Here is a 24068-nt window from a genome sequence, read left to right on the forward strand (position 1 = left end):
AAGAGAGAAATTAAGAAGAGTCTTTTATATAAAAAACTCACAAATATTTGTGAGGGATTTAAATCACGCTTATTTCTTAATTAGTATTTCAGTGATTTTAAAAATAAAAATAATAATTAAATAAATAAAATATTAATATTTGAGAAATTCATATGATTTTTACCGTTGCTGATGACCGGAGAAATTTGAACGTTTTAATCATCCTATCAACTCACATGCACCCATGTCCACTCTTATTTCTTCAAGTATTTTCTTGATTTATAAGTGCAAGTTTATCAATATGTTTTGTTAAATATATAATTTATTGGAATATACATCAATTTTGGCATGTATATATAACTGATTTTCTCATCTACTTTTAGCATATAGTAACTAGTTTTCCAAGTGCAAATTTTGGTGGTCTTGATTGGATTGTAAATAGAAGAGAAGGATTGCCCGACACAAAACGGGGAAAAAGGTATTTTGGGGTGAGAGAGGCTCGAACTCTCGACCTCAGGATCACTCAGTAGCTATGAGACCTACGCGCTAGCCAACTGCGCCACCACCCCAATTGATATTGTTGACATTAGTTTCAAATTAGTCTCCTATAATTATTAAACATCAAAATCATAAGTTCGACCGTAGTAGAATCTTTTGACATCTGAAAATTTCTAAAATTGCTGCCTGCTGAAAATTATATTATTTCCAGAAGCAACAACTGTAATTCGAGAAGACCGATATCATCCATACATATAATATTGTATAGAAGATTTACCTTCACGTAATAAAAAAATAGTATACTTAAAGCACATGACCTGGTCAAGAATACAAGACTCGGGCAAACATTGGTTGTGCTGCTTTATTCAAAACAACTATAATAAACTGAAGAAAATGGGAAAATGGACCAGATTCTCTCCAAGGAGAATATAGGGAGAGTGCTGAGGTCACAAAATATTCTGAAGAGTGAAAGGGTCTTTGTTGGTTATTTATGCACATCATATCTTTTAACGAGCGTCCTTTGACAAATAGCCTTGCGCTTCAACTTTTCTTGCGTTGCGAAGCTCATCAACTCCATCTCCTCTCTCAAACACAGCCGCTGCACCCATCCCCGTCCCTGCAAACATTTTTCCCAATCAACAATGCATTTTCAGACACCGATTTAGCGATTGCGAGTGTGAGAGTATAGAGTAAGAGAGAGAAGCTTACCAATGCACATTGACACTACCCCAAATCGACAGTCTTTCCCACGGCGTTTCATCTCGTGCAGTAAAGTAGCAACGCAACGAGCTCCTGTCAGAGATTCAACAACCATTAGCTAATCTTACTCTCTGATCTCTTGGCTTGACTGCAGCATATTACATTTTCAAGAGTTTGGTTGAGAGCATTAACCAACTCTCTTTGGCTTGGTGAACTGAAACAATAATAGTATTTTCGTAGCTCCCATCTTATATACCTGTAGCGCCCAAAGGATGTCCGATGGCCATTGCGCCTCCGTTGACATTGACCTTCTCTGCGTCAAGTCCCAACTTGTTACGGCAATACAAAAACTGAGATGCAAATGCCTGAACACACAAGAATCAAAACCCCAGGGTGCGGGACGAGATATCTGGTGAGAAGAAGATCATGGAAGTATATGCTATTTACCTCGTTAATCTCAAACAAGTCGATGTCATCGAGCTCTAAACCAGCCGCCTTAACTGCGGCAGGAATGGCAACTGCTGGACCGACACCCATGATTGCTGGATCAACACCAACCGCAGCAAATGTCCTGCAAAGTTGTCCAATATGTTCTTAGCATATCTGTGTAAATGGACATCACAAGAAGCTTTATCAAAAAGTATCACCGACCTGAATACACCAAGAACGGGAAGTCCTTTTTGCGTAGCAAGACTTCTCTTCATGAGGAGAACAGCTCCTGCACCATCACTTACTTGACTGGAGTTTCCTGTTTGAGAAGGAACACATGAAGCAATGAATTCAAGTTTTAGATACAAAGAAGTGTCTCTCTGCAATGAAAGAACCGATTTAAGAAAAGTACCAGCGGTTGTGGTGCCATCCTTTTTAAACACAGGCTTCAGCTTCCCAAGAGTAGCAAGGGTTGTGCTTGGTCGGATCCCATCATCAACAGAAACTGTAATGGGTGTCTCATCACCTGTCTTTGGGTCCACAAGCTAAAACACAAAACACAAGTTATTGACAACCATAAGAACATGATTTAACGCACCAATAGAAGTCTTAGTTACAGTTACTGTATGGAGGATCTGGAAGATACCTTGGTTTGAACAGGAATGATCTCATCCTTGAATTTACCAGCAGCAGTGGCGGCAGCTGCCTTTCTGTGCGAGTCAACCTAGGAATATGACCTGATAGCTTAGCATCGGGAGATCAAATATATGAGTTACAACAATACTAAACAAGTTCAGTTCCCTTACAGCAGCTTGATCTTGCTCCTGCCTTGAGACACCAAAGCGGTGTGCTACATTTTCTGAAGTAACACCCATAGGGAGAAGACAACTCTGTGCTTGCGCAAACTTCTTCACCTGCAATATAACATAATAGGTTTTAGTAGTGCGCTACAAACTTAACAGAAAGGATTAAGAGACAGTACCGCTGGGTTGACAGACCCTTCCCATGCCATCGGATTGGTAGTCATGGACTCCAGTCCAGCTCCAATACCTGCATCCAACATCACCGTCAGCTAGACGAACACAAATACATCAAGCAATGTGTAATCAAAGACATTTATTCTCATACCAATATCATAAAATCCAGCTTTGATGGCAGCGGCAACATCAGCAACAGCCTGAAGACCAGATGAGCACTGCCTATTCACGGTTCTTACCGCCACGGTTTCTGCCAAAGAAGATAACAGCATCAGCATTCAGAAAGTAGACACAAAGATTTGTATACATAGAAGAAGCATACCAGGGAAACCAGCATAGAAAGCAGACATCCTGCATTCGCTAGCTCTCTGAGACCCCGGAGCCAAAACAGTACCAACAACAATATCACCAACCTCACTCGGGTCAAGATTCGTCTTCTCAATCAATGCCTGCACCAAGAAGATAACACGATAAGGCAATATAAAAAAAAACAACAAAAGGGATATCAACAGACCCTCAAAACAGGTGCAAGGAGATCATCAGGGTAAGTATCCTTGAAGTTGCCACGTTTGGACTTGCATAGTGCAGTCCTATGCGCCCTGCAATGGATCAAAATAAAAGCGTGAATATTATATTATCACAAGGATGTTAGAAAGAGACAAGGGACATACGCAACAATGACAACATCATCTCCATAGAGAGAGGTCCTCTGGTACGCAGCACTGTCCCCAGCCAAGCAAGCAGAAGCCTGATACGTTCAAAACGAAATCGTTAACGAGATAAAGCTTTGACCTTTATAAACAAACAAAAAACAAATATCAAATGTATTGAATTAATTTGATGATTGAGTTTGTTACATGGTTCAGACTATATATATTACATCGGTTTAAGCTAAAGGAAACTAAACCGACAACTGATTTAACATTAAACCGGTATTCAATCTAATACCAAATTCAATTCTCTCAAATTTGAATCTCAAACCATAGTTTTCAGATCATAGGCAGGCATGCATCGAATCAAATGATAATTCACTATCAAAACTCGAAATCAAGATCGAGAACAATCAGTATAATCCGGAAACCTAGAGATCGCGATAGATCGAAAGAGAGAGGGAAAGCTTACAGAGAGAGAGCCTTCGAAACTGTTGGAGGAGGAGGAAGAAGGACGGAGATGTTCAAGAAGAACTCGTTGCCTCTCGATCGCTTTCTCCATTTTTTTTTTATTTTTTTGCAGATTAATTTAAAGATAATAAAAAAAGAAAGAAACTCGATCTGGTGTAACGGGAAGGAAGCTACAGTCGTCGGGTTTATAAGGAAGATAGCTCACCGCTTTGAACGTTAACTGTTAATCCTAAATTAAGGAATCAAATTATCTTTTTTTTTTGTTGTTAATAATTAAGTGGCTGATAATTCCATTTGGACACACGTTCTCTTATCCTGTAAATTTTCGAATCAAACAGAGTATTAGCCTTGTCCTTAAACATAATCGGATCTAAATTTTTCACATTTATCAGAAATATACAGACACTCGTACCCAACTCTGCTCTGAAACACTATTTTAATGCGATTTTTGACATAAAATTCTGTCCCAACCCAACGCTAAAAATTACATAATTTTAGTGTAATACTTTTACGCTATAATTTTACACCAAATTTGATACGACACTTTCAGTGCATTAAAATACTATTTACCCCAATAAAATACTATTCACTTAATTTATTAATAAAATAGACAATTAAATAAATAATAAATAAATACATAAATACATATAATATTATAAAATAATTTTTAGAATAAAGTTTGGTGTTATGGTTGGAGAAAAAATTTTTTTAGTGCTGAAATTACACTAAAATAATGTGTTTTTGACCAAAAAAAATAGTGTTACGGCTTGAAAATAATTCTAATATGACCCTTTTTTATTAACAAAAATCGGTTTAGTTGGTTTAGTACAATTAAAAAAATGGTGATAAACTGATTAGGCGTGAGCGTAACGTGTGTCCCCGCCAGTTTTGGGCTTTTGAAGTGCGTGCCGTGTATCTATTTTCATCTTCTGGATCGAGCCTTTTTAAAACGTTTACAAGATGACCCCGAACTTTCTCCACTAGCTTCATTTAAGCCTCAAATTTATTTATTTAAGCGTAGAATCAGTGATATACCATTTTTCTTCAAGTTTATATTTCCATTACTAGTAGATAAATTGGAATCTCAATTTTTGTACAATATCTACCCTTTATTCTTATAGCTGTTCAAATGATTCTTCCTCTCTTTTTACTCCCACAGACGGCGTAGGTTCATCGATTGGGTTGTAAACAGGGGCATATGCAAGAGTTAAACAGGTTCATCTAATTTTATATTTTTCTTTAGTATTTATTGTAAAATATATGGAATGCTCCCATCAAAAATCAAAATAAAATGAAAAATTTGTTTACCCCATCTAAATACAATTCTAGATCTGTCCCTGATTGTAAGGCAACTGGACGGGAGCCGATCACTAATCTCTGTAAATGTTAGCAGTATCGCCGGATCAAACGACCAGCATTGCTCCATTAATTCTCTCCACATATGTTCACACTTTTCCCGCTATCTAATGTCTCAACGTCTTCTTCACAATCCCACATTGTATCAACACAACCATCATAATATCAAGGATAAAGCACGGTAGAAACTGAATTTGCTTATGCAAGAACTAAAAGAAAGTTAAAGAGTAATATAGATACCAGTTATACATTTATGCATAAGGTTCTTGCAGTGATGGATTTAGAAAATTTTAATCACGTGAGAAAAATTTTCTATATAAAAATGAAAGGCACTAAACTCTATGTTTCAGATTGTAGGGGGACAATAACTAAGTACTCCAAAATCTACTACAAATACTAAAAATAAATCTAACGCTTTTTTTTTTAAACACAATTTCTACTACAATACTAAATAAAATTCATTTTAAAAAAAGGTATACCAATTTTATCTAAACGTTGATGTTATCTTTTTTTTATATAAAAAAAAACTCAATTTTAAGGGTGGAGTTTGTTCCTAACTTTTAATCTAATAGCTACAATTTCATTTAAAATCTTGATTATGTTTTCATATTTCACGAGCAAAAGACATTTTCATAAAGTTGTATCTTTTCAGAAATTTAACTATTTAACCCTTTCACTGAATCATTTCACAATAGAAAGTTGTATATTTTCAGAAGATTAACCATTGAGACCCTTTCATAATAGAAATCTTTAAAAAAATCATTCACTTAAGCAAGAGACACGTGCATTTATTGAAGAGTTGTATCTTTTTAGTCATTCACTTAAGCAAAACACATGTTCATTCATTGAAGAATTGTATCTTTTCATAAAATTAACTTGGATTGAACCCTTTCACAATAGAAAGTTGCATACTTTTAGAAGATTAAACATTAGACCCTTTGATAATATATCTATAGTCTTTTCATCCTTTCCTTTACCACTGTCCTTTTTAAACTAACTGTTTATTGGAGTATGTCATAATTTTAATACGAAAAAAAATTAGCGGTCGTGTTTGTTCTTAATCTCTAATCTAACTATAGCTATTTCATTTGAGATCCATAATATAACGTTGCAGATTCACTTAGGAAAAAGTCTACATACTATGAAGAGTTGCATTTTTCAGAAGATTGACTATTGAACCTTTTCACAATAAAAGTTGTTTTTTCTCATAAGATTAATAGTTGAACCTTTTCATGATAGATTAACAAATTTATATATGGTTTCTTCGTACCTCCCATCACCATTGTGCCTTTTTGATTTACTTTTTGTGTAGAGTTACTTAGAATAAAAATATATTACTTTCTCAAAAGCATTGATTTCGTATGTTATCTTTACCAGTCCAGAATTTCATAGTTTTTTGTCTACTAGCTAGATCTTGTCATATGTTTCTCTCATTTCTTAAAAAAGTTACATGTCTTCACCGAGTCGGTGACAAAACACCAAAGAATAGAACACATGTTTATAATTCCAGTATTTATTTCATTTAACAAAAGTTAATAGTAAAAGAGCTTGATGTTATGTTAATATGAATCTTTGAAGGGGAATGTTGTTGGTTGTATATCAATACCTTAGAGCATCTTTAACGCGGTATAGTAACACGTTTCTTAAGGAGTAGACCTCGCGCTTTTGATAAAAACTGGTTTCATAAGTCGAGAGATAAGGAACGGTTTCGGTCCGTTTTTACACTATTTTGCGGGCCCACGACACGTGGCGGCCCGCGACTGGTTCCGTTTTTAATTTTTTTTAATCAGATAAAACAAAAATAAAATAAAAAATTTTAGAAACCCAAAACGAGTTTAACCCCGATTATCATGCTCTTAATCACTTGTTTGACAATATGTTTTATTAAATCAGATTTGTTTTCCATGTCAAATAAAGATTTTGTTTAACTGACTGTATATAAGTAGATAGGTTTCTTGTAACTATCTTGTGACACTTGAATTCTTGATTATTGTATGAAGCGTTAATTAACCATATTTTGGCTGATTGTTACGTAACAGATATAAGTATCTTCCGTTTAAGTAATTTACATAATCTCAAAAGACCATGTCGTCTATATATATATATATATACTATAATAGCAAACTTATTTGGTTTTACGCTGATATTATCATTTTTATAGGAAAAAAAACTAAATCTAGTTATTAACTTTATCATAGTTTTGTAATCAAACATACAACATCTTCTTTTATAAGATCTAGCATCATCGAATTGTTTTAGCAAAAGGCATTTCTTTCTCCGACGCAACCTTTTACATGTCCTATTTATTTTCTGAATTATTCACCCTTTACCCGTCTTTTTAATTTCTAAATGACGAACTCTTTCACATGACTTTTTAATTTTTGAACAACGCATCCTCTTACACTCCTATTTTAATTTCTAAATGACACACCCTTTATTAGATTATAACACTCCCCCCTTGAGAATGAGTGTTTTGGAAACGAAGAAGAAACCAGAAGAGCGCTTGAGAGAAGAGAGAGATCATCATATTGTTTTAGCATAGAATGTATCCTTCTCCGACTCATCTTATTACACACCTTTTTTTAATTTCTCACAGACACATCTTTTCATATGTCTCTTTTAATTTCTGAACGAAGCACCCTTTCAAATGTCTCTTTTAATTTTCAAAAGACGCACCCTTTTAGTAGATTTTAACCCTCCGCTTGAGAAATAGTGTTTGTGTGTGTGTGTGTGTGAGAGAGAGAGAGAGAGCAAATTGCTTTAGCAAATAACTTGTCTTTCTTTGACACACCATTTTACATGCCTCTTTAATTTTTGAACAACACATTTTTCACATGCTTCTTTTAATTTCTAAATGATGCACAATTTCATACTTCTTAAATTTCTGAATGACGTACCCATTTAGTAGATTCCAAACTCTTCACCTGAGAAAGCGTGTTTCATAAACCAAGAAATGGAGAAGCGCTTGAGAAAGACATTTCTTAAAATTTCTTAAAATATTTTTTTTTTATTTTGAGAAGTTTTCAGACTATTTGACATTATATTTCTTACATATACATATGTAATATATCTCGCAAATTGTGTGTATAATAAAAAGAGTTAATAAATGCATGAGACAAATGAAATAAAATACAAAGTTGAATAAGTAAAAATATAAATATTAGATATATATATATATATATACGTGTTATATGTATTTTAAAATAATTTAAATTTTAGTAAATAATCTATATGCATGTGCGAATGTGCAGGCTCGTATTCTGAATCATCCAAATGGTTTTGAGATTCAACATCCAATTTTCATCTTTTAACATTCCATATCATCTTATCTTTCATCCACCTAATGATATAACCCACATTCAATTTTAACCACTACAATAGTTTTCTTTAATAAAATTAAACACTTTATTTTACTAATTAATAATTACCTTTGTTATATTCAAATTATTATTTTTATTTTATTGTTTGCTATACCAAATTAAATCAACATAATATTTATTTATAGAGAAAAAAATTGGTATAAAAATAAATTATTTAATTTATAATAGTATAGTTGATTTTAAATCATTAGGAAGGTAGGAAAAATATCAAAAATCTTTAGATAGTAACACTCCACGTCATATTCTATTTATTCTACCTCATCATTAAACACATATTCAACTTTTATACAATACAATGATTTTGTTTAGTAAAAATTAACACCTTATTTTACTAATTAATAATTAATTTTTTTTTTCCAAATTAAACAAAGCTAGTTTCTATGTATAAAGAATATATAATAATAAAATTTTCTAAAAAATAAAAATAAATTATTTAATTTATAATAAGAGTATATGTTGGTTTTAAATAGTTAAGATGATATGAAAATATCCAAAATTTATAGAAAGTGACATGTAGCTCGGTGGTCTCCGCTTCTTCTTATTCAATATGTTGAATTTTTTCATCACCAAATAATTTACTTATCAAATTTTCTTTTTCAACATGCTCATTATAGTAATTCAATTGTTGAATAAAAGATTTAATACCATCAGATCTCCAACAATGACACCAAATTTTATGTTGAAATCACACCAAATTTGTTATTTTTGTGTCATAATTAACACCAAATTTTACATCAAAATTAATATTATATATTATTTAATATTTTCAGTTTAAATATTTTATGTTTTATTATATGTAATTTATAAATAGTTATTTTATCACATTTAGGTTATTATATATATTGTTATTATTTATAAGTGATGAATGATAATAGTTATTTAGTGATTTATTTTGGAAAAAAATTAATTCTTTTAATTATGTGAAAATAAATTAAAAATACAAATAATATAATATATTTATGTTTATTTACAAATTTGATAATAACTGAACTATATTATTAAATAAAATATAATGAAATTAATATTTTAAAGATATAGTACGATGAATAAGGTTACACCAATTTTGGTGGGATGATATCAATTTTGGTGTTTTGTTGGAGATGAAATTACACAAAATTTGATATTTTGGTGTCTTTTCGGAGATGCCTAATTAGGCATGTACTAACAGTTCCACGTGTAGCTATAACTTGTATACTGTAAATGTGTAAGAGCACACTTATATAGTCATCACGAATTACTCAGCCACAAAATAATTTTTTTAATATAGTTTTATTGAATTTTAAAAAAGTTAACCAACGTACACTAGCTAAATGGGTATCTAGAAGATATCTGAAAAGTTCAAAAAGAACATTTGCCTTGCCTCTCTCTTCCACTTTATATATTTTTTATATTTTTTATTTCCAGATATTCATTAAGATCCCTACAAAGATGCTCTTAATGTTGCACATATACATAGTCATAAGTCATAACCATCAACATTATCATATATTCAATTACTATTCACTCAAAATATCATCATTCCATCTTGATAAGATCTTGCTCTATCTTCTAATCATATTTTTTTTCTATATGTAAGGAAGTAATAGATTGTGTTCCCCCTATATATATTTACTATTAACGTTTAATGTAATCCTCTAATTTTGTTGCTCTATAAATAAGAAGCTCAAACACTTCAGTTTGCTTCAACTAATCCAAAAGTTAAGAAATAAAGAAGAAGTCTGATCGATGGCATCTAGGTTTCTCATCCTTTGTATCTCTTCTCTCTTTCTCTTTTACTTCTTCCTCGTCATCTCAAGTGCTCAGACTAATGCATTTCACGATGGACAAAAGGTCTTCGACGTCAGAAACTACGGTGCTCGTGGCGACGGCAAAACAAACACATACAATGCTCTTGCGTTTACAAAAGCGTGGAACGAAGCTTGTGAATGGAGTGGTGGAAGATCAACGGTCTATATTCCCGCCGGAACATTCTATCTCGATCAAATAATGTTCTCTGGTCCTTGCAAACGTCATATTACTTTTACAATCAAAGGAACGTTGTTGGCTCCTCGGATCCTTTACGCCGACAAACGAGCAGAATGGCTCGCTTTCCGTTACGTCGATAACCTCACCGTTAACGGAGGGGGAATACTTGACGGTCAAGGATCTTACTCTTGGCGCCATCTCAATGATTGTGACAAAAACCCTAACTGTCGTGCTCTAGCTATGAACATTGGGTTTTCTTTCGTTAGATCCGCGAGGGTTAACGGTCTAAGATCGATCAACAGCAAAATGGGACACTTCAACTTATACGCAGTCGAGAATTTTAACATTACCGGCGTCAAAATCACCGCTCCCGAAGATAGCCCTAACACTGACGGAATCAAGATCGGGAGGTCTAAGGATATGCATATTTTCAACGTCAGTATCGGAACCGGTGACGATTGTGTCGCAATTCTTGACGGAACCACCAACTTGGATATCTCTAATGTCAGGTATATCTTAAGTAACACAACATATGTATAACTAATTATCTTAGAGCATGATTATCGGTGGTAGGAGGAGGGTTGTTACGCGTGGGCTCCACCACCTTTTTGTAAAAACCGTGCTTCAAAGTCGCCAAATAAGAAACGTTTCACAGGGGTTTGTTGTACTGTTTGCAGACTCCACAGACACGTGGCGGCACGCAATTGATTTATTTTTAATTTTTTTAAAAAAATCACAAAACAAAAACAAACAAAAAAATTTCAAAACCCAAAAACGTTTTTACCGACTATCATGCTCTTAAACATAAGATATATGAACGTTCAAGAAAATTTTAGACCGTAATTAAACGCTTTAAAAATATATTAAAATATTCTCTCTTTTGTATTAAGTATAGATTTGCGTTGGTCTCTAATATTTTATGTGGATTCAATACATATTGATGTTCTGATATCTTCCAACACCAGGTGCGGACCAGGGCACGGGATTAGTGTCGGGAGCATTGGGAGATTCAAAGATGAGAAGAGCATTGAGGGCATAACCGTAAGAAACTCTGTACTCAAGGGTACAATGAACGGTTTAAGGATCAAAACATGGGCTAAGTCGGCCTCGGAGACTTCGGTTTCGAAATTTTTGTTCGAGGATATCCAAATGATCAATGTTCGAAACCCCATCGTCATCGACCAGCAGTATTGTCCACACAATCTATGCGACAGTCCTGGAAAGTATAATTCTCATGTTCAGATCAAAGACGTGAAGTATACCAGCATTTGGGGAACGTCGGCGACTCAAGCGGCTTTGATGATGCAGTGTAGCAAAACGTTTCCTTGTCAAGGTGTTGAGCTCTCAGACATCAACTTGGTGTACAAAGGACGCGACGGGTCAGTCACGGCTACGTGTGAGAACGTTGCTGGTTCGGTTCATGGGAAGATCGTGCCTGGTGGTTGCCGGATTTGATGATCTAAAACTAGTCCTGTGTTAGGTTTGGATTTTTAGATTGTAATATTTCGTATACAGGTTATCCTCGATCTAATACTGAAGCTAATCTAAAACTTAATAAACTCCAAATAAATTAATAATAGTTAAAAAAGAAAAAGAAAAAAAAATTGTGATGTCAAGCGACTTCAGATATGAAATTTTGCATACTCCTAAAGCAACGTTAAAAATTTGAAATTTTGTACAGTAAAATTTCATACTTCAAATTTGAAAATTTACGATATAAAACTCTAATGCAAAATGCAAGTATGTGATAGGGTCTAAGACTTAAAAGCTATAAAAATAAATGTCAATACACCAAGACTTAAAAACTTAATTAAATCATCTATATGTCTTTAATTAATATCATTCTTATTTTTTTCTTATAAATCATAATATTAATTTTTCTATCTAACAAGATCCATTATGCATAAGTTAAAATCAAATATTAATACTACATATAAATGCAATTGAACTATATTAAATTACAATAAAATTAAAATATAAAAGATGAGATATTTAGTAACTATCTCACCATTGGACTTAATAAATTTAGATTAGTTTCTTAGCATATTTTTACTTAAACTAACACTATCATATAATAGTGAGATACTTAGTGAGTATCTAACTAATAAGGTTGTTCTTAAAGTGTTTACGGTTTCTTGCATGCTATACTTTGTATCTTGACAGACTTTTTCAAATATATAATTATGTTATATTTTGTGTCATGTAAAGTATTGTAACTATTCACCTTAATATATTAGTATTTTTTTAGTTATGAGTAGTGTAATTTATAAATTTTCACCGATATTATTTTGGCGGATTACATTTAAATTACATGATATACTATTATACTCAACGAATAAACTCATTTAAAACATGGAATTTGTATTTGTTTCTTGCTGTTTGATTTCATTCCAGAAGTAGTTGATTCTATAGTGGAGCAAAACTAGAACATAAAATCTTTTTTTCTATGTCTAATTTTATTTAGTTCTATTCACAAAAGTTTCTTGCTAAATCTAGATTTCTTTTTCTTCCTTTTTCCATATAAATATTTGTAGTAACTCTACAATTTGAAATTCAATTTTTTAAAATATATTCTTGTTGACCGAATCCCATAAATCCCATAAGAGTTTGAAATGTTGACATCAAGAGGAGATTATCTGTGAATGTGGAAAGTCTGACTAATAAATGTAAATTTTATTTTGGACAATTCTCTCAAATTTACATTTTTAAGTTTTTGTCACAAAAATAGACTCCAAAAAATAAAATGATCAAAATAGCATTTTTTTATTTTGAAAATTTAAATTTTATTTATTTTTAAAATTTTGAAATCCTGTCTCCAAAACTCCACTCCTCAACTCTAAACCCTAAACCTTAAATTTTAAACTCTACACCCTATTTAAGTTTTTTTTGATATAAGTATATATTTATTTCTTTTAATAAAACATTTAAATTTATTTTGGTCATTTTTATTTTTTAGGTCTATATTTGTGACAAAAACTTTTTTAGGTCTATCTAGGAAATTTCTCTTTTATTTTTACTTTTCATCAACAACAATTTTTATCTTGAATTGTTTCTGTTGCGTTGCAGACAAACAAAAAAATTCTAATATTATTTCAAGTTTTCAACCAACTAGGAATGATTTATACGTATGCTCATGCTTTCTTTCTTCTATAGTGACTATACAAATCATATTTAATCTATACAGAAACCAAGTAAGTTAACACGACTGCACCGGTGGAGGTAAATCGCCGCACGTGGCGGACACAATCACTTTCCCGGCACGTTCTCCCGACTCTATCAGCATCAACACTACTTCCCTCATCGTAGGTCGATCAGACGGCGAAGCTTTAGTACAGAGCACAGCAATTTTCGTAACCGTGATCATGTGAGCAAGAATCACATCGTCTTCTACCTTTGTTAAATAAGGATCCAGTATCTCACATGTCAACGAATGATCTCTGATATGGTTTCTTGTCCACGTGGCAAGATCTCCACCTTGGTCAATCTGTTGAACCGGAGTCTTTCCGGTTAACAACTCAAGAAGTACAACTCCGAAGCTGTAGATATCGCATTTCTCCGTTACTTTCATTGTGTATGCATACTCTGCAAAACAAAATAAACCGGTTTTGAGGTTAAGTCCGGTTAATCTAAATATCTAAACCGTAAGAACATACTTGTTTGATATTACCGGTTATCCCAGAATCTAATTGTCTAAACCGTAAGATCATTAACGTTTTGAGATTAACATCCGTTAATTCAGAATCTAAATGTCTAAACAGTAAGATAATACATGTTTTGAGATTAATCCCAGTTGACTAAGAATCTAAATGTCTAAACAGTAAAAAAATACCGGTTTTGAGATTAAACCCGGTTAACCAATTCTCTAAGCCGTAAAACCAAACCGGTTTTGAGATTAGCCACGGTCAATTCAGAATCTAAATCTCTAAACTGTAGGAACAAACCGGTTTTGAGATTAGTTAACTCGGAATATAAATGTCTAAACGGTAGGAACATACCGGGAGCAATGTAACCATATGAACCAGCGACGGCTGAGACAGATTTGGACACTGGCATGTCAATGACCTTAGCCAAACCAAAATCTCCGACATGAGCTTCAAAGTTCTCATCAAGCAAAATGTTGTTAGACTTGATGTCACGGTGAATGATCCTCGGTTTACAATCATGATGCAAGTAAGCAAGCCCTTCCGCCGCACCGAGCGCGATCCCAAACCGAGTCGGCCAGTCAAGACCATACGACTTCCCTCCGTGCAGAATCTCACCCAAGCTTCCTCGAGACATGTACTCGTACAGCAAGAGATTCGAGTTCGAGCACTGGTGGTAACAGAAACTGTACAGCCTCACAATGTTCCTGTGCCTGATCTTTCCTAGCGTAAGAATCTCCGCGCGGAAACTATTATCCGTATTGTTATTATTACCGCCTTCTCTATTCGATCCGAGCTTTTTAACCGCGATGGTTTTACCCGACGGCATAACCGCTTTGTACACCGTCCCGCACGCTCCTTTACCTATAATGTAGCTTTCGTGGAACCCCTTCGTCGCCTCGAGAATGTCTTTAACGGTGAACCGTTCTTTCGGGACGAAGTAGATGTCAGATTCTTCGAAAAACGGTTCCTTGTCGCACACGTAAGGAGGTTTAGTCTCCACAGGGTGTTGTCTAAGGAAATGAACCACGATAGCTATGAGGAAAAGAGATACACCGCCGACGACGGAAGACAAGATGACAATGATCCTCCGGCGACGCGCGGAGCCTGATCTGAGAGGGGAAAGGTTACTCCAAGAAGAGAGGTTAGAGTCGCAGTTTCTCAAATGCCCGCCGCAGAGTCCTTTATCTCCGAGGAAGCTAGTTAGAGTCATGTTTTGAAAGAGCGGCGTGAGCGGAAGCGGTCCGGTCAAGTTGTTGTACGAGAAGTTGCAGCCTAGTAAGCTCGATAAGTTCTCGAACGTCGTTGGAATCTCGCCGCTCAAGTGGTTGTTGTTAAGAGAAAGGTACATAAGTAGATAAAGATTCCCGAGCTCGGGCGGTATCTCGCCGCTGAAGTCGTTGTAGCTCAAGTTCATCGCGATTTGGAGACTTGATAGCGAGCCTAGCTGAGGCGGTATGCTCCCTGAAAACAAGTTTCCTCCCATCTGGAGCTCCGTTAGATGCGTGAGGTTACCGATGGTATACGGTATGTTGCCGGATAATCTATTGTCGTTGAGTCTGAGGATCTCTAGCTGATGTAAGCTTCCTAGCTCGCATGGTAAATGACCGACGAAACTGTTCCGGCTCAGGTCAAGTCGCTGAAGCATCTTGCAGTTGGAGATCTCCGAAGGGATAGGTCCTGTTAGAGAGTTTGAGGAGACGTTGAAAGTGACTAAGTTGGAGAGTTTGCTGATTTCTTTAGGTAGGCTTGAGGAGAACCGGTTAGCTGCGAGGTGAAGCCTTTGAAGCTTCTGGCAAATCTCTATCTTAGCAGGTAACGGTCCGCTAAACCGGTTTTGATCCAGCTCTATAGCCGAGAGATTAACAAGCTTGCATAAATCTGTTGGGAAGCGACCGGTTAGTCGGTTCCCAACTACTCTAAGCTGCTGGAGCGGTTTGCAGGTCAGGACACCCGGCGGGATTTCTCCGAATATCCGGTTTGAACCGAGATTCAATAAGATGAGATTCGATTGGTTACAGATAGAAGGCGGTATCTTCCCTGAGAGCTGATTCTCCGAGAAGTCAACAACCCATAGAGGACTGTACATGCCGAGACCCGGAGGGATCACGCCGCTGAGGGAGTTGTGGAAGAGCTGAAGCTGACGCATCGAAGTGAGTTTCTCGAAACCGGACGGTATAGGACCGGTTAAGGAGTTAATTGAGAGATCAAGCTTCGCGAGATTCTTCAAGCTGCTAAGCTCGTTCGGTATGGTTCCGGTTAACTTGTTCTGAAACAAATACAACAGCTTCAGCTCACTGATCTTGCTCAGCTCAACTGGGATCTCACCGGTCAACATATTCTCCGAAAAATCGATCTCCATCGCTCTCGTAAGGTTCCCAATCTCCCTTGGGATAGTCCCATTCAGCTGGTTTTGGTAGAGATAAAGCTTCTTCAACGACTTCATGTTACCAATCTCTGAAGGTATCGGTCCAACGAACGAGTTAACGTATAACGCAAGTATCTCAAGCCTTGTGAGGTTCCCAATCTCTTTAGGAATCGACCCTGAGAACTTGTTCTGCCAGAGAATCACCTCCTGGAGTTTAACAAGCTTCCCAATCTCCTTGGGAAGCTCTCCGGAGATGAGATTCTGCGCGAGGCCGAGCAGCTTCAAGTTGAGGCATTGACCAATCTCGTTAGGAAGCTCTCCAGAGAACTCGTTTTGCCCTGCGCGAAACGTAGTCAGCTTGGTGAGTCTCCCTATAGAACGAGGCAGTGGACCGGTCAAGTTGTTGGTATAAGCCACAAGCTCTTCTAGATTATGTAAATCGCCAATCTCTTCAGGCAGAGGACCGGAGAGCTTGTTGTTGCAAATGTTGAAGCTTCTGAGAGCAGACAAGTTCTTGATCTCGACAGGTATAGAACCACCGAACTGGTTGTTGTTCAGAAACATAACTTCTAGATTAGAACAGTTCCCAATCTCCTTAGGAATGTCTCCGGTTAACTCGTTGTAAGCGAGGTTAAGGTAGACCAAGTTAACCAAACCGCCAATGCTTGGGGCTAATACACCAGTGAGGTTCATGGAGTTCAGATCAAGAGATGTCACCGTTAGATTGTTGCTGCAGTTCACACCTATCCAGTTACACGGCGTCTCGTCAATGCCGTTCCAGCTGTGCAGACGGTTGAATGAATCTTGAAATCCTCTGTTCTTCAGCTCCAATAGAAACTGACCATCTCTGTTCAGACATTCTGATGTCCAGACCACAAGTGTTAGAAGAAACAAAACTCCACCAAACATTGGTTGTGGTTCTGTCTTAATCCTCATTGATAAAAAAAACTCAGCACCTGCAACCACATAGATTCACAGTAGAAATCAAATCTTTTTAATCCAAAAGAAACAGAGCATTAACCCTACAGCTTAGATCTATGATTTTGCAACAGGAGAACAAAAAAAGGAATCTTTTAAGAAATGAAATGACTTTTCTTACTTGTGTAAAGGGTTTTAGAATATCTCTCTCTCAGCTTTTGTCTTTTTGATTCCTCAAATTAAAACTCTCAGAGAGAGAGAGAGAGATCTCATTTGATGTTGTGGGAATCAAAAAGAGATCATCTTTGATCTGGGAATCAAGCAGAATCAGAAAACCCACAAAAAGGTGAGAAAATAAATAAAGGAGCTTTTAAATCCAATAAAACTTTATAGATAGCTCCCACGATCCCAAGAATTAAAAAGAGAAGCTAGAAAAAGAGATAGTGATGAGAATCGATGAGTGTATATTCCAATAAGGATTTTTGATTATTATGGAAAGTATAAGCAAGTTTTGCTTTGGCTTGAAGCTCTTATGGCCGACAAGCATGCCTTCTCTCTCTCTCTCTCTCTCTACTGTGTTTGCTATTACAGCTTCTCTCTCTCTCTCTATCTATCTTTAATAGTAGAAGCTTGTGCCTTGTGGGTTTTTTCAGCTTTTTTTCTTTGTCCATTTTGTTCAGTGCCAAGAACATCAATTTTCTAATTGAAAAAGAAGTTGTGGAAAAAAGTAGAAAGTGGCAAGCTTTTACAGGCCAGGGAAAGTGATAGATTTTTTAAAAATATTTTTTTCCACAACAAAAAATTTCCATGGAATAAAGCTTTTCTAGATTTACCGATCGTGACATTTTGGGTTATGGTTATCTAAACCAAACATGTAACATGTTTAAAGAATATAAAATCTAGGAAGTTTTCCAGTTCATATAATTAGCATCCATTTGTGATCATCTGCATACAATGTGAGATGTACTGATATAATTAAACTTTGGAAATTCAAAGAAATTAGTCAAAAGTCATACATTGACTGATCTATATAACTCATTTAATTGATCGAGTAATTCAAGAAAATTCTCTTCTAATATATTTATTTTTAAAATAATGTATAGTTTAAAATGCTGATTATTCTAATTAAAATAAAAATAAAATGAATATTCTTGGGAACATTGCTTTGAGTTAAAGTGATTTAGCCATGAATTAAAATTGTGAATTGACCAAGCAGATTTGCTTTAAATGCTTAAAATGCTTAAAGTCTTCATAATATATTGTTCTGATTACGGTGCCGTATTAAGGACAATGTGATGTGACTGGGGAATATGGGTCCCATGTGGTGATCGTGAGTAAACTATTGAATGGAAAGGCGCTGAATAACTCACCCATCACCGGTCGATGTGGACTTTCTGAAGTTTTTCTTTTATACTCCTACTTTGTTTTTGTCAAGAAAATTAAAATTTGGATTTTCTTTTTACTGTGGGATAAATAAAAATATTTGATTTTTTATTTTCCCTGGAAAGATAAAAATTAAGGTTTTATTTTGTCAACGGAGTTGCTACTCTACAAAATTTATATAACAAAATAAAATAAAAAATGTATTTCTGAATTGAAATTGTGAAACTTTAGAGTTCGAGCTAAGAGACCATTAACTATGGTAAAAAAAAGATCATTAACCATGGTGACTAATAAAAACGACCATTAGTTGTGTAAGAATCATAATTTATTGAAACTCAAACTTAATATGAATTTTCTAACACTATTTTTGGATTTAAATTATAACCTTTTTTAAAACTGTATATTATAATTTTAAAATGTGACAAACATTAAATACGCTAGAAATTGGTTATAATAAACATTAGGATGATTTGTTAGGGCTGTTCAATATGGTAAAATCGAACCGTACCGAACCAAAATAGACAATATAGTTTGGTTTTGGTATATACCATATAAACCGGATGAATATAATTTTATAAAAACCGTAGGATTTGGATATGGTTTGGTATATAACCGATTAAACCGAATAAACCGAACAAAACCGATTAAAAGTAGAAACATGTAAATATGTATCTATTTTATAATAATATATGAAAATCTATTTGTTACATAAGTTAAATTTGTGTTAATAACTATTACCATAATTTTATAGTAATAAAGAACCTTAATTTGTAAAACACTTGAACTATAATTAAATAACAATACATCGCAATTCAGACATCTTATTTTCTAAGTCTTTTTTTGATCTTTTTGTTTTATTTTAGTCTTCACTAAATTAATATGAAGATTATAAATTTGATGGACAATAATTAATGAAAAATTTTCGCAACTTTTTTCTTATATGTAAACAAACAGAGTTTCGTGTTCGATTGAAAAAACATGACTTTAATGAACACTAAATATGGAAAAGTGAAAAAACTTTTCTTTCATGTTTCTGTTTTGTTTCATATTTTTATTTTCAAAATTTGAAGCTTTGATTTTAGTTATAGATTTGATTATTTTATTTGATGGTAAAAGCATTTTTTTTTTTTTTTCATTTATTTGAACATGTAATATATTTTTAATAAATGATTGTGTTGACAATATGACTCTAAAATTCATATAATATGATCTCAAACTAAATAATTATGTTTTTTGGTATAAAACCGATTAAACCGAAAACGGACGGTATATAAACCGAACCGAACCGAAGTAAATATGGATTTAGAATGGTAGTTATATTTTACTAACCGAAATACTGAAAACCGAAAAAACCGAACCTAAACCGAACAGATATCTGGATTGAACACTCCTAGTTTTGTTGGTAAAGACACATTAGGAGGTTCATGTTGCTTGCCACGCAATGATTAAACTATAAGAACAGAAAAGCGCCTTTGCACTCGAACTGGGACCTCGATAATCTTTTTCGATAACATTTTCAAATAAAATATACGTATAATAAAATAACTTTGTACACTATAATTTTTAGATTCCACCCACTGGTTAGAACAAGATTAAGGCGGCAAAATAAAAACATGTGAAACATATTAACAAAACCAAGTGGTTACGTTCATGATACTTTGGATAAGTGGAGTATATGGATAATGGTTAATATGGATCTCCCTAGTCCCTGGTAAGTATCTTTTGTGAATTATAGATTCCAATACTCCCTAGTCCCTGGACTTTAAATCAATAGATTTCAGGGCCAGACTAACAATTGAAGAGCTACTATGCCTTCTAAGGTCAAACAGTCATCATTGATTTAAAGTCTAAATCGAAACATCCGGAAATAGATTGTTTTATATACAAATAAAATAAACCATTAAAAAAATTAAATCCAGAATGAACAATGGTTTTTCAACAATTAATTCCAGTAGTAACCATTTTAAATTAAATTAACGTTTGTGCATTTGATGAGTTGCTATAATTTTATTTTGTAAAATTTAATTTTATTGGACATAAGACATTTTTTTAGTAGGTTTATAGCCACTACTACAGCTACATGTATATCCAATAAAGTTTTCAAATCTAGTTAGGTGATATTTGACATTATTTAAAATGTTCGGCAAAGATAACTGATGGCATCAAACTTAAATTGCGTTTTCATCACTGTGATGCACCATAGGAGGCTACTTGCTACATTGGTCACGCTTCTCTTACTCTTATTCGTCTTCATCTTCTCTTCTATTAAATAATTCTGATTCTTTTGAGTTGAATTGGCCACTTCGACAAGTTAGGAATGGAATATTTTGGTGTAAAATCGTTTGCTTTCCAGTTTTCTTACCAAAATCTTAGTACCTAACTTTTATATTATTAAACATCAGTTGTTATAATGAGATAGCTATGAAAATGTTTTATATTTAATATAAATGTTTAATGAGATCCATGATATATATAACTCGTGTCATAGTTGTTTATATATGGCCTGATCTTAGAAATCAAATAATACTACAAAATGTCTTTATTACAACCCATATGAATAAACAGATAAACGATTCAAATTTCACTACATTAAAATCTTTATTTCGTTGCGGATCTTGCATTGGATATTCACCTCCAAACCTTTCATCTCAATGCCTTGTGACATCTTAATCTAATTCCAACAATAATCGAATTCAAAACGTCTTTATAAGGTAAAACGTATTAATCCTTTTAAAGAATAGAATGCATACATGAACTAACAAATTCATACAATTGAATGAAAACTCTAATCTCGGTCAGACGTCTTCCCTACAAATCTACTAGGTAACTTTACGAAAACATGAAAAAACGATATTTGAAGTGAAGAAATGAGCAATGTTTTGTTTCCTTATACCGTTATAAAAGAACATCAGGTTGGGTCATCTTAGATTAAGCTGCTTAATTGATATTAAACCAATGTTACATTTGACTTAAAAAAGACCAACTCCAACTGTTTCTAATGAAACCAACTCCGATTCTAATTTCTAAACCACAAGCAATAATATATCAGGTAGTTTCGAATAAATAAATTGACGCAGGTTGAGTCGAGTTGGGTTTAACGCGTCGTAGTTTTACAAGTTAAAATAAATCCAAGCTGATTATATATATTTGAAATTTAGCTGCATGCATGTCTGGAGTAATTTCATAGTCTGGAGTAATTTCATAGACCCTTGTAGACTTGTAGTTGTGATGGAGGCATTCGTATATAGTACTAAAATAATCTCACATATGCATCAATCCCAAGATAACACTTAAATGGTATCAAATCTCGAGCAATAAAATTCACTAAACAAAACTTGTTTTCAATGCAAGAGTCCAAGGATTACGCAGCGTTGTATTTTTGCAAAATTTAATAATAACAATGCAAATTTTTAATGTCCACTAAAAACAATTTTTAACACTGGTTCATTACATCATTATAATATTTATATTATAAATGATAATTTACTATTTTCAATATACGCAATATCAATGAAATTTCCGGGACAGTGACTCCACTATATAACTTTTTCCTTAATAATTAGATTAGCGATTAATTTATTAGCGATTAATTTTGCATGTACAATTCGATGAACAAAGTTTTCCACATCACACGACCACAATAAATGACTACATCTACAAATTCTGAATTTTTTTATTAATAAATTTGATATTCAATAAAAAACATTCTGAAATTTCTGATAAATTTTCCATTTTATAATATATAAAAATTGCATATATAAAAATCTATAAAACCATTAATTACTAGGTTAGGAGACTTTCACAATAATAAGTTGCACCTAAAAGGAATCGAACCCAAAACTATATCTACCACTAAAAACAATCAAGGTGATGTTAAAAAACGAAGAGAATCGAAGAAAAGATAAGACTAATCAAATGTTTTAAATGTCTTTCTCTATTAGTTTAAAGAGAGCGCACACTGGAAGTTATTAATTAAACCATATGATTAATTAAGCCATATATTTGGATTATTTTTCAAAATTATTAAAAACGGAGTTACTTAGAAGCCCTCGGGTTTTAGATCTGCCAAGCTTTGACTCAACAGGCGTCAATAAGTTTAGCTTTTAATTGGTTTATTATATTTTCTTATGAAAGCATCACTGATCACCCAGGTTTTTCTAATGCATACACATACATTCAGACAAGTCGTGATTTTTCTATAAAAATGAGATGACATATGGGTTAGATGTATATCAACACCAATTTTAAGTACATTTCAAATAAACATTATTATTATTGAAAGTGACAATTATTAAACTGATATGCTTTGCGTTTCGTTATTATCTGAAAATGTAGAATGGTTTGATCCATGCATATATATATCTATGCGTTCTCGTTTCTAGTCAAAACTTTGATCTAATATTAAATTAAGGGTAAATTAAACACACTTGTATATAATTTTGCACGATCTTTTGTGAATCGACTAAGAAAACTTTTATATAATGGTTTTTATTAAGATATAAGTTACCATAAAAATGTTCAAAAAAAGTTACCATAACTTCTTCATTGCTATTTTAAACCCAAGTCTCCCACGGTTTGGTATCGGCATGTCCAATGAATATCTTTATTTTTCATTCAAAATGAGTACGAGATTTATTCCAATGGGTTCTTTCATTTTTTTCATTAAAAACATATTCTTAAAATACAAAACACATATATTTATATTTTCAAGTATAACCAAAACGATGTAAAAATGTAATGATCAATTTGTAAATGAAAAAGTCCAGCATCAAATTAAAATGAGTTTGTGAATAATATTTGTTCAAATTTGATGTTAGACTATTCATCAAAATGAATATATGAATAGTACTATTGGAGAAAGTCTTTTCTTTTTTAAATATTTTTTTTATGTTTTTCTTCAAAATACTATTGGAGACGGTTTAAAAACGATAAGTTTGAGACCAAAGTAGTTGGCTCCATTCAATAATCAATGCGTGCAAAATCATCTCGTTCTCAAACCCAATACTAGTATATATACATGATAATACATGTATTATATACCATAGTATGTGCGTATATTCTTACATTAATACACACGTTTCATATATTCACGTGTACGCTATCGTACGTCTCTTTGTAGGATTCGACAAGCGGGTAAACGGAAGAGACGGTGGATAATGAAGGCCCACACATGTCCATGTCACCTCATCTCCCATTTTTTCCAGTTCACCATTTGTAAGCTTGCAAGTTGTATCCATGTGAATTGTCAATGATGACACCACCATTTATCTACAGATTCTATTTCTCCTTATGGGCTTTTGATCAACTACCCAACGGCCCATAAATATTTTGTATCCAATAAGCCAATATTGCTG

The 24068-nt window shown here is 33.7% G+C and overlaps 3 protein-coding genes and 1 non-coding gene across 4 annotated transcripts; 1 reads left to right on the forward strand and 3 right to left on the reverse strand.

The window, feature by feature from the left end:
* Positions 1-463: 463 nt before the first annotated feature.
* Positions 464-548, reverse strand: TRNAM-CAU. Its single transcript is given in 2 exon segments — positions 464-499; positions 511-548. It is a non-coding gene; the product is annotated as a tRNA-Met (tRNA).
* Positions 549-703: 155 nt separating this feature from the next.
* LOC106337164 (3-ketoacyl-CoA thiolase 2, peroxisomal) lies at positions 704-3883 on the reverse strand. Its single transcript, XM_013776218.1, has 14 exons — positions 3705-3883; positions 3254-3330; positions 3097-3181; positions 2905-3031; positions 2734-2832; positions 2588-2655; positions 2412-2519; positions 2252-2329; positions 2018-2150; positions 1828-1924; positions 1624-1747; positions 1433-1541; positions 1186-1269; positions 704-1093 (listed from the first exon to the last, which is right to left on the reverse strand). Exons 1-14 carry the CDS (start codon positions 3792-3794, stop codon positions 984-986), a joined length of 1389 nt encoding a protein of 462 aa, XP_013631672.1. The 5' UTR covers positions 3795-3883; the 3' UTR covers positions 704-983.
* Positions 3884-10140: 6257 nt separating this feature from the next.
* Positions 10141-11961, forward strand: LOC106341035 (exopolygalacturonase). Its single transcript, XM_013779853.1, has 2 exons — positions 10141-10913; positions 11370-11961. Exons 1-2 carry the CDS (start codon positions 10165-10167, stop codon positions 11857-11859), a joined length of 1239 nt encoding a protein of 412 aa, XP_013635307.1. The 5' UTR covers positions 10141-10164; the 3' UTR covers positions 11860-11961.
* A 1512-nt stretch (positions 11962-13473) lies between these two features.
* LOC106342203 (probable leucine-rich repeat receptor-like protein kinase At2g33170) lies at positions 13474-17998 on the reverse strand. Its single transcript, XM_013781068.1, has 3 exons — positions 17513-17998; positions 14400-17369; positions 13474-13986 (listed from the first exon to the last, which is right to left on the reverse strand). Exons 2-3 carry the CDS (start codon positions 17347-17349, stop codon positions 13601-13603), a joined length of 3336 nt encoding a protein of 1111 aa, XP_013636522.1. The 5' UTR covers positions 17350-17369; positions 17513-17998; the 3' UTR covers positions 13474-13600.
* Between the last annotated feature and the right edge of the window lie 6070 nt (positions 17999-24068).

Source organism: Brassica oleracea, chromosome C4, assembly GCF_000695525.1.
Source record: "Brassica oleracea var. oleracea cultivar TO1000 chromosome C4, BOL, whole genome shotgun sequence".
Taxonomy (NCBI): Eukaryota; Viridiplantae; Streptophyta; class Magnoliopsida; order Brassicales; family Brassicaceae; genus Brassica; species Brassica oleracea.

Excerpts from the sequence above, each read along its gene's own strand:
- LOC106342203 (XM_013781068.1), bottom strand. The coding sequence starts at position 17,349 with ATGAGGATTAAGACAGAACCACAACCAATGTTTGGTGGAGTTTTGTTT. Across the intron at positions 13,987-14,399 it reads ATATGGTTACATTGCTCCCG|AGTATGCATACACAATGAAA; the intron begins GTATGTTCCTAC and ends TTTGTTTTGCAG.
- LOC106341035 (XM_013779853.1), top strand. The coding sequence starts at position 10,165 with ATGGCATCTAGGTTTCTCATCCTTTGTATCTCTTCTCTCTTTCTCTTT. Across the intron at positions 10,914-11,369 it reads TTGGATATCTCTAATGTCAG|GTGCGGACCAGGGCACGGGA; the intron begins GTATATCTTAAG and ends TTCCAACACCAG.
- LOC106337164 (XM_013776218.1), bottom strand. The coding sequence starts at position 3,794 with ATGGAGAAAGCGATCGAGAGGCAACGAGTTCTTCTTGAACATCTCCGT. Across the intron at positions 3,182-3,253 it reads GATGATGTTGTCATTGTTGC|GGCGCATAGGACTGCACTAT; the intron begins GTATGTCCCTTG and ends GATCCATTGCAG. Across the intron at positions 2,151-2,251 it reads TCATTCCTGTTCAAACCAAG|CTTGTGGACCCAAAGACAGG; the intron begins GTATCTTCCAGA and ends TTTGTGTTTTAG.